General features: G+C 42.4%; 1 protein-coding gene across 1 annotated transcript in view; it reads left to right on the plus strand.

The window, feature by feature from the left end:
• The window catches only part of ALK (ALK receptor tyrosine kinase), a 662,031-nt gene extending 649,049 nt beyond the window's left edge, over positions 1–12,982 (plus strand). The window contains exons 27-29 of the mRNA XM_029938017.1: positions 7,191–7,325; positions 7,993–8,083; positions 10,411–12,982. Of these exons, the coding sequence (XP_029793877.1) occupies positions 7,191–7,325; positions 7,993–8,083; positions 10,411–11,097 (913 nt within the window). The 3' untranslated portion in view covers positions 11,098–12,982. The remainder of the gene's footprint in view (positions 1–7,190; positions 7,326–7,992; positions 8,084–10,410) is intronic.
• Positions 12,983–13,377: the final 395 nt, after the last annotated feature.

The following is a 13,377-nucleotide window of genomic DNA, read 5'->3' on the forward strand; positions in this document are numbered from 1 at the left end:
GGTTGAGGATCTTGAGGTGGGACAGTCATCCTGGATAATGTGTGTGGGCCCTAAATGCCATCACGAGGGTCCTTATCAGACTCAGGTGGAGGGAGCCACTACACACAGAGAGGAGAGGCAATGTGAACACAGATAGAGGTTGAAGACATGTGACCACAAGTCAAGGAATTCTGACAGCCTCCAGAAGACAGAAGCAGCAAGGAACAGGTTCTCCCCTCGAGCCTCAGGAGGGAGTGTGGCTCTGCAGACACCTTGATTTCAGTCCAGGATAAGGGCACTGATTTCGGACATCCTGCCCTCAGAGCTGTGAGAAAATAAACTCCTGTGCTTTTAACCCACCAAGTTTGTGGCAGTTTGTGACAGCAGTGACAGGGACCGATACCCAGTGAAACGAGCAAGCCAGTCGCTCCCCCAGGGGATAAGATCTATAGAGAGCTTCTCATCGGCTTTGTAATGTCCCAGTTATAAAATATGAACAGCCAGCCAAGAATCAACAAATGCTTGAGAAAAGATTCTAATCTGAAGGAAACAAATATATAAAGTGGAACTTGGAGGGAGAAAAATGCAGGAAGCTTAGGAAAACTTCTAAAAACTACAATATCCTCAGAAAGAGGTATTGTTGCAAGCATAATCTGAGGACAAAAGATTGTTTAAAAATAGGTTTTTAGAGAAAAAAGTTCTTAGAAATAAAAATATGAGCGAGCCCTTAAGGAGATGGAGCATTAGTCTCCTGAAGCTTGTGTGAGCAACACACAAAAACATCAGGTCAGATGATCAAGGTCAATATTAATAGGGATAGATCATGTTGATAGCATGTGCCCTTGATATGATGTGAGGAAAATGACATTTAATCTCTATGGTTTTTCTCCCCACACCCAACAACTCTAATCTAATCATAAGAAAGCAGAAAAATCCCAAATGGGCATTCTGCTAAAGCCCTGACCAATACTTCTCAAAACTGTCAAGGTCATCAAAAACAAGGAAAGCCTGAGAAGTTGCCAAAGTCAAGAGTAGTCTAAGGAAATGGGACAATTACATATAATGTGATATTCTCTAATGGGGACTTGGAACATAAAAGGTAAATTCAGCAAAAGCTAAGGAAATCTGAACAAACTATAGGTTTTAGTTAATAATGATGCCTTAATATTGGCTCATTAATTGTAACAAATATACCATACTGATGTAAGATGCTAAAAATAGGGGAAATTGAATGTGAAGTATGTGGGAACTTTATTATCTTCATCATTGTATTTATAATCTAAAATTATTGTTAAGAAAATAATTTATATTTTAATATGATAATAGGTATGTAAAAGTAACAAAAGGTGGAAGTCAGAGTTGAATAAATCTTCTAAAGAATAAAAAAAAACTGTGAGACAGTGAGATATATAGGAAAGAAAGGAAAAGAAAATTAAGAGGATTAGACCATTAGATCCAATTATCTAACAAATGGCAGTCCCAGAAAGAATGAACAGAAGTGAGGGGAATAAACATATCAAAGAAATAATACAAGAAGATTTTCCGCAACAGAAAGGCGTACATTTCCAGAATGAAAGTGTCCACCACGTACCAAACACGGTGGATAAAAAGAGCCACAAAAAAGCACATCATCATGAAATTTCAGACCAGTGGTGATCAAGACTTTGCAAGCTTCCAAGGAGAAAAATAAAATAATAATAGTAAAAAATGATCAGAGACAAAAATCAGGAATCCAAATGGTATCAAATTTCTCAATAGCAACACAGGAAACCGAGAAGACAGTGGACAAACGTCCTCCAAAGTGCAAAACTCATCACAGGATGGAGCAGTCACAATGATCAGAGTCCCCTTCCTGACCCGAGTTTATTTTAACAATGTGTCCAGGAGTCATTGTTATTTTAAATCACTGAGATTGGATTTACCCAATCTGCAGAGGCAGATCAGCAGCACCAGCAGCACCTGAGACTTGTTAGAAAGGCAGGTGCTTAGCCCCCAACCTCAGTCCTAACCAAACAAGAGCTCTAGGCATGGGGCCCAGCAATCTGTTTTAAGGAGCCTTCTGTGTGAGTCCATGTGCACCAAAGTTAGAGCATCACCAACTAGCCTAGCAGGATGCAGATAGTAAGTTTGGTAATTAGGTAACCGTTCTGAACAGTCTTCCAGCAATTGTTTCCAAATGTCTCCCTTAGAGGTTGACAAAAATGGACTTGGGCAGGGGTGTTCATTTGCAACATTGTTTATAAAAGAGAAAAAGCAAAAACAACCTAAGTATCCCTCAAACAGGAGATGGAAAATAAATGGTGGTTGACTGATATCACGGAAAACTATTTAGCAATATAAAAGAACACACTAAACCTGCATGTATCAACATGTATAAATCTCTATGCAACCTGTACTGAAAGAAAGACAAGTTCCAGAAAGGGGTGGGGATATCATTGTGCATAATTTTACAATACCAAAGTAAGGTCTATAACACAGATTCTTTATTGTTTATGCCTTCACACATTGCAGAAACTGTGAAAACAGATAAGGCTACATTCCAACTTCAGTGGGGGGAAGGGAAGAGAGGGGGGGAGGAGGAGTGGAGGGAGGGCGGGACTTAAACATATCTATTTTTTGTCTTCAAAAAGAAAAGGAGACCAGACACAAATAAGACAAAAACTTAACCTCTAAATATAAAATTATCTATTATATTACCTTTCCTTTTTGAAGCTTACATTATTTCCCAACTAAAATGCTTAAAGACACATTTAAATTGCATAGCCTCAGATATTGATGAGTGCCAGGAAAACAAAAAAGCAGAGGATAAAGAGTGAGGGTGCGGAGGGGCCTGAGAAGGGAAGCTGTTTAGTACAGATGGTGGGGAAGGCTTCATGGAGGAAGTGACAGTCCAATGCCTGAATGGTAGAAAGATGGAAAGATCTGAGAGGAAGGCTTTCCAGGCTGAGGGGAAAGTCAAGTGTAAAAGGCCAGTGGCAGGGGCAAGATGAGTTTGAGGAATGAAAACAAGTCTTCATGGCTGGAGCTAGTGAGCCTGGGGGCCAGTGGCAGTTGAGAAGAGAGGGCAGGCAGGGACCAGCCATGGAGTTCCCTAGGAACCAGGTTAGCGGAAGTGGGTTCTACTCAGCGCACAATGGGATGCCCCTGAAGGGTTGGAAGCCCAAGCTTGACAGGATCTTTAAAAAAAAAAAAAAATCACTCTGGCTGCCAATGAAGCAAGACTGGAGTGGGGCCGGTGAAGACGGGGAAACCCTGCCCATTTCTCGATAAGAGAATAGAGAGGCTTAGTAGTGGCAGGAGCAGCCATTAGCAGTGGTGGGAGTCAAGCTGTGTCTTGAGTGTGGATAGGATTGCTGAAAGTCAGCTGTAGAGTGGAAGGTGAGGAAAGAGGGAGGTCAAGGACAACTCCTAGGATGGCCGTCACTGGAGAGAACAGAGGAGATGAGTTGGGTGCGGGAAGGGCTTTTGGACAAGCCCAGTCTGAGATGCCTGTAAGACAGGCCAGCGGAGACGCTGAGTGCGCTTCTGGTCCGTGAGTCTCAAGCTCCCAGGAGAACCGCAGGAGACAGTAGAATCAGCTGGCTGGATATTTAAATAGATACAGTAACATTTTTGCTGCTGTTGCAGTATAGTTGACACATTATGTACAACGTAGCGATTGGACTAGTGTACACATTATGCTGTGCTCACCACAAGTGTGGCACCCCCCTCCCCCTGCCCCTGTTACCGCACAGCGCTGTTACAGCCCCACTGACTGTATTCCCCATGCTCTACCTTTCATCCCCTTGACTTACCCATTCCAAAAGCCCGATGCACATTTGGTTCCCATTTTCCCAAAAACTGTGCTCCAAGTATAAATAGAGAAAAATAAAACATAACTTTTCTTTTTTTTAATTTTATTTTTACATTTATTTATTTTTGATAGACAGAATGTGAACAGGGGAGGGGCAGAGAGAGAAAGAGACACAGAATCTGAAGCAGGCTCCAGGCTCTGAGCTAGAGGTCAGCACAGAGCCGGATGTGGGGCTCGAACCCGCGAACCCGCAAACCGTGAGATCATGATCTGAGCCAAAGTCGGATGCTCAACTGACTGAGCCACCCAGGCACCCCAAAATGTAACTTTTAAAAGACTGATAAGCACAGCACAATTCATGATTTGAAAACCTTGTCACCCGATCATCTTTACTGATTCAAATTCTTAAAATAATTTAATCAGCAGTTACTTAAGAAGGAAGGAAGTTACTAAGAGAAGGAAGAATGTTTGTTTTTTTTAAATACTTGTTTTTATTTGACTTTGAATGTCTTGGTGAAAAAGCCGTGAGCCCTATTGCTCCTGCTTAGGACAGGCTTATACGTGATTAAAGAACCATCTGGCACACAAAATATAGATTTACTTTATCTGTAGGGTTTCTAGATAAAGTAAAAGATGACTAGTTAAAATTGAATTTCAGATGAACAGTGAATAACCTTTTTAGTATAAGCATATCCCAGGCAATATTTGGGATATACTTATATTTTAAAAGCATTTCTTGTTTGTCTGGAACAAATTTAATTTGATCTCCTGTATGGTTATTTGCTAAATCTGACAACTCTCTTTACCTAAAATTATCAAAGGTCTATGACCAACATCGCTTCTTGCTCCTTTGAACTCCAAACCAAGAAAATAAACATCTATTTGCCTTCTAATATGCTGCTTCTCTCAAAGGATTTTACTATCTATTTCTCTAGCCACCTAGACAGGCAGAAAAAAGATAGCTAGAATTCATTATGCCTGGCTGCCAGGTTTTTTCCATGATTTTGCTTATTTTGTTTTACCTTGGGGAAAGACAGACCACCAAACCGAGAAGAATAATATATGCACCAGGCAATTTGTAGTTAGCAGAATCGAGAGATCTAATAATATATTCCAGTCTGTCTAGATTAATTGTATAGTAACCTCTGCTTTAGACTTCTTACCTGAAAAATATGGAAAACATCTTTGCCCAATGCTGCTCACAAGAGTCTTTGAAATTTCACCAAGGTGATGCACTTTATCCCCCCTTATGAGATGAAGGAGCTATAGTTCTGTACAATTTTTGATCGAATATTTATTAACATCTGAAATCTATACGCAGATACAAAACCGAGGATATACCTTTTTTCTTGTTTCTTTCTTTTTTTTTTTTTTTTTGCCAAAAAGCTAATTAAGAAATTAAAGGTTAAAATAAAAATTTTAGTTTAAATATGAAAGATGATGATTCTGGAACATGAAAGCATCATTTTAAAGTTTATTTAAAACAAGGGCACCAGTTAAGCATTCAACTCTTGATTTTGACTCAGGTCATGATCTCACAGTTCGTGAGTTCGAGTCCCACACCAGGCTCTTTACTGACACAGCTCAGATCCTGCTTGGGATTCTCTCTTTCTCCTTCTCTCTTTCTTTCCCTGACTTGTGCTCATGTGCTTTCTCTCTCTCAAAATGAATATAAACATTTAAAAAATAAAAATTTGTTAATTTGTTTTAAATGAAAAATATAGTTTGTTTAAAACAAATTAACAAATGAGAATTCAACTACATTTCTTTAAAAAGACAAATAAAAGGAAAAGTGCCCTACCAGATACAGCAACGTAAATACACACAATGTAACACAGAATGGCATCATGCAAGGAGCAGGCAAATAGATGAAGCAAATAGAGAGCCCAGAAACAGACATGCTTTTACTCACAAGCTAATAGTAAGGGGGAAATTATTCTATGAATAGTATTAGAAGATTGGTTGTTTACAAATGATTCGATGTAGACCCTTTCCTCACACCATACACCGAACTAAGTTCTCAAATCCAGCTGGAGAGGAAAAACAAATACAACTAAGAAGAAAACAGCAAATACCCACCTAATCTTTGGTGAAGGGAGGATTGTATAATCTATAAAATGGATGGAGGAAATCACAGAATTTTTAAAAATAGATTTGACTACCTAAAAATAAAAATCTTTGGTATGCTAAAAAGTAGAATTAGAAAGCAACCGATAAAATTATTTTAATTTTGGATAAAGGTTAATATCTCTGATAAGGTATGTCTACAAATAAAAAATAAAATTGATAAATACCAAAACAATGTGTAGATACAAATGGGCAAAAAGTACGAACAATTCATAGGGGAGAAAAGGAAGCGAATTAATAAATACTTGAGAAAACGTTCAACTGCATTCATTATAAAGTCAATAAACATCATTTAAAAGATTTTACCATTTTTGTTTACCTTAAAATCAGTAAGAATTCTCATTTTTGATAGGAATACTCAATGTTGGGCAGAGTATCTGATGCATTTTTGCACAGTGCTGCTCAATGTTTGGAATGACACATTTGGAAGTGTGGAAGTGGACAGTATGTGCCAAGAACATTTTGGTGTTCATATTCTTTTGATCTAGTAATTCTATCAGAATTTTCCTAGATTTTACTAGATTATCCTAGTCCTAAATTTGAAGAATTTGTCCTAAGGAAATTGTCCTTTTAAAAAATGCAAAAAGGGGGTGCCTGGGTGGCTCAATTGGTTACGCACCTGACTTCGGCTCAGGTCATGACCCCTCAGTTCGTGGGTTCAAGCCCTGCATCAGGCTCTGTGCTGACAGCTCAGAGCCTGGAGCCTGCTTCGGATTCTGTGTCTCCCTCTCCTGCTTGCGCTGTCTCTCTCTGTCTCTCAAAACTAAGTATAAAAACATTAAAAAAAATTTTTTTAATGCACAAAGATGTTCATCACAGTCTTTTAAATATTCTAAAAATTGAAAACAATATGGAAATGATAAGGCAAATTGTAGCACAACTACTCAAGGGAAACTTTTGTGGCCATTTCAAATCTATTAGCATAGAAAATGTTTATGCTATAATGGAAACTGCAAAAACAATCAAGGTTCAAAATTGCATATTAACTATAACTGCGATTATGTAAAAAAATCTAAGTACAGGAACTTGACTGGAACAAAAAAAGAACATGCGAGCGATGATTATCTTTTTACGGAGCATCGCATGTGACGACTTTCTCCTTCTTTTCATTGTTGTTGTTCTCCATGTTACAAATTCCCAACTGTGGGGAAATGTGTAACCAAAGAGTCAAATCTTATATCTGTATGCGTATGTCTGTGTGTGTGTGTCGCTGTGTGTGTATGTATCTGTGTAGGTGTGCATGTGTGAGCATGTCTGCGTGCCCATATCATATCTTCTGTCCTGTGCGCAGGTCCTTCGGAGTGCTGCTTTGGGAGATATTTTCTCTTGGATACATGCCATACCCTAGCAAAAGCAACCAGGAAGTTCTGGAGTTCGTCACCAGCGGAGGACGGATGGACCCACCTAAGAACTGCCCCGGGCCCGTGTATGACTCTTTTAGGAACATTTCTACAAGTTGCTAAGGACGGTTTTCCTTTTCAAAAAATATTGGAGCCACGTAGCTTTTTTGTTTTAAGACGAAGGGGTAGATGGCTGACCTCATTTAATATGGCCCAGGATAGTATGGCTTCCATGAGGAGGGTTAGTCCTCCAGCCCCTTTGAAAGGGGTGATGTCATGACTGAAAAGTTATCTACTGTCTGACTGGAGGTTGCGGACTCCCCCACCCTCTTAGGAATCTGTGTCCCGGACTCCACCCCGGTGCCCTATACCATCTGTTTTAAATCTCCTTTAAATATTTCCTTCCCTGCATTTTCTGCTGTCTTGTCGTGCATCCCTCACCTCCTTCCCACAAGCAAGGCAGATGGGAAATATAATTAGACTATTCTTCCCCAGAGGTGACTTCAGTTCAGAAATGGAGTGAGAGGAGCCGTATTTCATGTAAACACCAGGCCATCTGTGAATGAGCTTACACCTGGGCGTGATTCCTTGGCCCATCGGCAGAGGGCGCCATGTGCCAACCACATGGGACATAGATGAGTTGTCACTCTCCAAGGCAGCGCCACCTCTGGTCCCCCTTAGAAAAGTGCTGGGGAAACTGTTTTTCATCCTTGTTTCTCCTGGTTTTAATTAGTGTGTTTCCTCTTCTTTTAGCTACCGGATAATGACCCAGTGCTGGCAGCATCAGCCTGAAGACAGGCCCAACTTTGCCATCATTCTGGAGAGGATTGAATACTGCACCCAGGTATAAATTTTTCCTTTGACCAGCATTTATATGGAAAAGATGGCAAATACCAAAATGTGAAATGAAAGTTAAACAGTCAGAAAACATGAGTTGCAATCACGAGAATGATTGTTTATGAAGTAAAATGACTAGTGCCTCAGTTTACCCATTTTGTAAATAAATGCTAGTTACCGCCTCTTCCTTCACCAACACAAGACACAGTTGCAGACAGTCAATGATATTAAGGAATCGGGACTCACAAGTGTTAGTTAACTTAATCCCTACTGGGTCACTAACGGTTTTTAGACAAAATTGGAACTTCAGAGAAGTCTGGGAAATACCTTCTATCAAACAGTTTATGGTGTGGCTAGAGAAATACTCATGTGAAACAATGACCAGTATATAATTGTTAAATTGTATGCCCAGCAACCTGTATTGAGGGATTTGAGGGAAGAACAAGGTAATCTGGAGAGAATTTTAACATCATCAGTAGCATTCGTACAGCATCTAAATACACAAATCACTTTTCATGTATTTCATCTTCAGTGAAGTACATAAAATATCCCCACTTTCCAGATGAATGGAGGCTTGGAGAGGTTTCTCCAAGCCACATAGCTTCCTAGCAGTACTGATGGTTCCTATGCAGATCCTTCTCCCATTTCCTTCAGAAAGGACTCTAAATGATCTCTTTTCTACCCCATTCTACCAGACGATGCCTCCTACCTCAAGAGAGGAGAGTCTGAAAATTCATCCCCCCCACCCCCCGCATCTACACGTCTGACCCTCTCTTCCCCATGTGTCAGTGGAGGTGGAGCCCACCAGCTGCGTGGAGCCCCCTCCCCCCCAGGAGCCCCTCCCCCTGCGCCACCAGCTGCGTGGAGCCCCCTCCCCCCCAGGAGCCCCTCCCCCTGCGCCACCACCTGCGTGGAGCCCCCTCCCCCCCCCAGGAGCCCCTCCACCTGCGCCACCAGCTGACCCGTCAGGGATGCTCCCTCCCTGTGGTAGTGCCTCCTCTCCACACATCTTTCCCTCTCTCGGCTCTCACTCTGCCGGGATGTCTAACTCTGGAGAGTAGTTCAGAAGTTGGCCAATGAGCCACTACATCTCTAAATCACCTAGGCTGTGACAGGAGACACATACATGTTCAAGCCACACCCTTTGTTCCCATCATGAGTCTCACCTTTACAGCATCTTCAGCTCAAAAGTGAGGGCGCTGGCATTTATCTACGTGGACATCATTTATCAAGTTATTTGAGGTTCTTTCAGAAACCTTGGTGTTCAATGAATAGCATTTTAGGTTATTACGTTGTAATACTAAAGAATATACCCACTTAAATACACACACACACACACACTTTGGAGTAATTTGTTTCCAAAATATATAACATCCCTATTAAAAGCAGGTAATTCTGTACAAGCATATTTTGAATGACTCCCCACAGAGATTAATAATTAACAGGGAAAGAACTAAAGAATAAGAGAACCAGAACGGAGTTATTTTTATTCTTATGCTCCTTGTTGATGAATACTGAACCCATGTGCTATTCTGCAAAACTGAAGCAAGGGCTTTCCCAATTTGCATAAAATATTAAAGAATTAAATTCCCCCAAGTTTAGGCTTCCTTCCACAAATTTTCTTCAAATCTCTGGCAACTGTTTCTGCCTTTCTATATTATAGTCCATTGCTGTAAAAATGATCTAGCACAAAGTCGGCTGCGTAAGTGGTTTTCCTCACAGCACTGCCGCATTTTGTGGCTTTCTCCAAAGGCCTGAGCATCCAGGCCAGGAAAAGAACCACTGTGTTATCTGCACATATGAAGATGGAGCAGTAAAAAGTTATAATCAAGTGTAGCCCAGTCAGATGTGATGAAAATGGAAGGTAGCTAGGAAGAGAGGAGGTAAATCTTGTAAGTGAACACAGCGTGTGTCTCCTCTCCCCCTTGTCTTGCACTCACACACACGCACACTTAAAGTCAAACACACAGACCTTTTTAGTTGAAGGATTTTATTGGGAATAGAATCATTTTTTAAATTGATTTATGTATTTTTTTAAATCCATGAATCTGTAAGATGTGCCCAAAGGTGCTCTCTGCATGGCCTGTCCCAATCCCCTCCCCCTGTGACACTTCTAAACTAGGGTGTCCCCTGTGAGTTCTTCCAGGATGAGGATGATTTCCCGTTCACCTCCTATTCCCCGCTGCCTAGGAGCTAATAGATCCCCAATAAACACGAATAGTTTCCTCGTCTATCAAATTAGTCTGGACGAGACCACCACTAAGGGACCTTCCAGATCCAACAATTCTGGTCTGTGATTCAGCATCTTAATCGGTTTGTTTCTCTCACCTGTAGGACCCAGATGTGATCAACACTGCTTTGCCCATAGAGTACGGCCCACTCGTGGAAGAGGAGGAGAAGGTGCCCATGAGGCCCCAAGACCCGGAAGGGATTCCCCCTCTCCTAGTCTCTCCTCCACAAGGTAAACGGGAGGAAGCGCAGGATCCAGCTGCCCCGCCCCCCCTGCCTTCCACTTCCTCTGGCAAAGCCTCCAAGAAACCCACGGCTGCAGAGCTCTCTGTTCGCATGACCAGAGGGCCCGCCGTGGAAGGGGGACATGTTAATATGGCATTCTCTCAGTCCAACCCACCGTCCGAGCTGCACAAAGTCCAGGGATCCAGAAACAAACCCACCAGCCTATGGAATCCAACTTATGGCTCCTGGTTTACAGAGAAACCCACCAAAAAGAACAATCCCCCAGCAAAGAAGGAGCACCACGAGAGGGGAAACGTGGGGCATGAGGGAGGCTGTGCCGCCCCACCGAACGCTGCACCTGCCAGACTTCCAGGCGCCTCTCTGCTCCTAGAACCATCCTCGCTGACTGCCAACATGAAGGAAGTGCCTCTCTTCAGGCTACGTCACTTCCCGTGTGGAAATGTCAACTATGGCTACCAGCAACAGGGCTTACCTTTAGAGGCCACCCCTGCCCCTGGAACCGGTCATTATGAGGACACCATTCTGAAAAACCAGCCTGGGCCCTGAGCCCTGCAACCACTCATTTACCTTCCTTGGGAACCCTGAGCCCGTGGAGGAGGGACAGGTAATGGCTCCCCTACAACCAGAGACCAAATGTTACTTTTCATTTTGTGCCAACTTGTTTCGAAGTGCCACAGAAACAGCTATATTTTCAAAATGCTTTAGGAAAACGTTTCGAGCATGAGTTCATCTCATTCTTTCAAAGGAAGAAAATCTCGTAAAGATGAGTGATAAACACAAGGCCCCGATTTGGTGGCATTTGATGTATACTTCCTCCTGCTTCTCTCAAACTGTGTGTGCTCTGCCTCAGTGCAGTCAGCATTCGCTGCTTCTGTGTCTCATAGTGGGAGTCGTGGGTGTCTCCTTACCTTGTTGATGTGGACTGGGACCACTTGAAGTGGGGGAGGGAACAGAAATAAAGGAGTTACTTGTAATGAGCTGGCATGGGGAAAGGGATTCATTCTTTACCGGGCAAGGACAAATCGGACACAACTAACTGAAATGTCCCTTTAGATGATGTCCGGATGCTTCCGGTTGCGCGGATTCAACGATTGTCAAAACGTAAATAGTCACGGTACCATAAAAGAAATGTGAATATACTCATGTGAATGAAAAGCAGGTATTCAGCGCACCTTAAGTATGACACAAAACACTATATGTCCAGATGCAGAGAGTCAAACATCCTGCTAATATACCTCATGCCTTAAGAAAACCCTCCTACTAAAAAGGGAATGACTGAGTGTGAAGATTCCTACTGGATTGAAAACTTGAGATTTGAATTATTACTTACTTACTTACTTACTTAATTTAAAACTTTCCACTAACTAAAATAAACTCTGATCATTTAAAAGCAAAAATCTTAAGCAGCAGTGATAGATTGAAACATAGAAACCGTTCCCTTCATGGGCCTAACTATCAATACACCCCCGGCCAAAACCTTCCAACAGTTTCCATTAAGAAGGTTACCACACTGACATGTCCGCCTGCAGGTGACAAGCGGGCCACTGGAATAACAGGTGGTCCTGAGAAGTGCACTGTCCCCCCTTCCAGGGTTCACCTTGTTAGTCCCCCACATCGTGTGATCCCGGGGGACCAGGGGACACAGACTTGCTCACACTTACATAGCATCATTTGTATAGCTATCGACACGCAGACCGAAACACAGAATTCTTCTTCCGGCGGGCAGAGAGGAGAGGGGCTGCAGGGCAGTGGCGTGCAGAGACTGACACTGGCATGGTATCGTGGGGGCTCTGAACTGGGTTTTCACACATGACATTTATTTCCACGAAAACGAATTGGGGACCTGTTGAATTTGACACATACACAACAATGCTTTCTCAATGCATTTTCACACCCTGCTTCCTTCCTGGTGGTAGCGGCACCGAAACGTTGCTTTGGGAGGAGAGCATTCTCTATTACTTGCTAGGCTCTGAGCATTCCGGAGCACAAAAGGACTGTATGTGTACAGCCACCTGTCCCCCCACCTGCCTGCTTTCGCCTACATCACAAGTATCACTTTGGATGTGGGAAAGCCATTCTGCTCTAGGCCAATACTGGACTGGTGTCCATTCTTTCTACGGCAGACGCCTTCCCTAGTCAGTGGTTCTGCACATCTGATACCCTGAACGCCATTTTTCCTTTACCTTAACTGCCAAAAATGCCGGTACAGTTCTGGCTCAGGCCAGGTACAGAATTAAACAGTCCAGTTACATAAACATGAACGCACAAACCACCTGAAGGAGCCCCAGACGGATACTTTGAGAAGCACTCTTCTAAAGGATAATGACAGGGGAGCTGACAAAAACGGAGAAGAACTACTTCATTTTAGATCTGTAACACCAATAACCAGTTAAACAGGGAGCATGCTACACGGCTAAACAGCCAACAATTTATTGTCATTAATGGGTGGGGGCGGGGGGAGGGGGCGGAAACTGTATCCCTGTCTCTTCTTAAAAACTATAAATCCATTACATTTTCAGGTCGTGCCTTACTACCACTGAGTTTGATTTGCTGATGCTAATTGTCTTCATTGGTATCAATTTTCATGTAAATGATAGTCAAGTCTTAAAAGCCTGTATACATGGATAAATAAATAAACACCTCCACACTGAGATACGTTGACCTCAAGATGTTTCATTTAACTCACTGTAAGCCCCAGATATCACCACGAAATTAATCTGAACTATCGTCCACTCAGTACTGCCCCAGCCACACGGCTATGGCAATTCATACTGATGCTATGGATGCTCTATCTACTGACTATGATGGAAGAATCCTACCTAGAGC

Source organism: Suricata suricatta, chromosome 4 (genome assembly GCF_006229205.1).
Source record: "Suricata suricatta isolate VVHF042 chromosome 4, meerkat_22Aug2017_6uvM2_HiC, whole genome shotgun sequence".
In the NCBI taxonomy this organism is placed as follows: Eukaryota; Metazoa; Chordata; class Mammalia; order Carnivora; family Herpestidae; genus Suricata; species Suricata suricatta.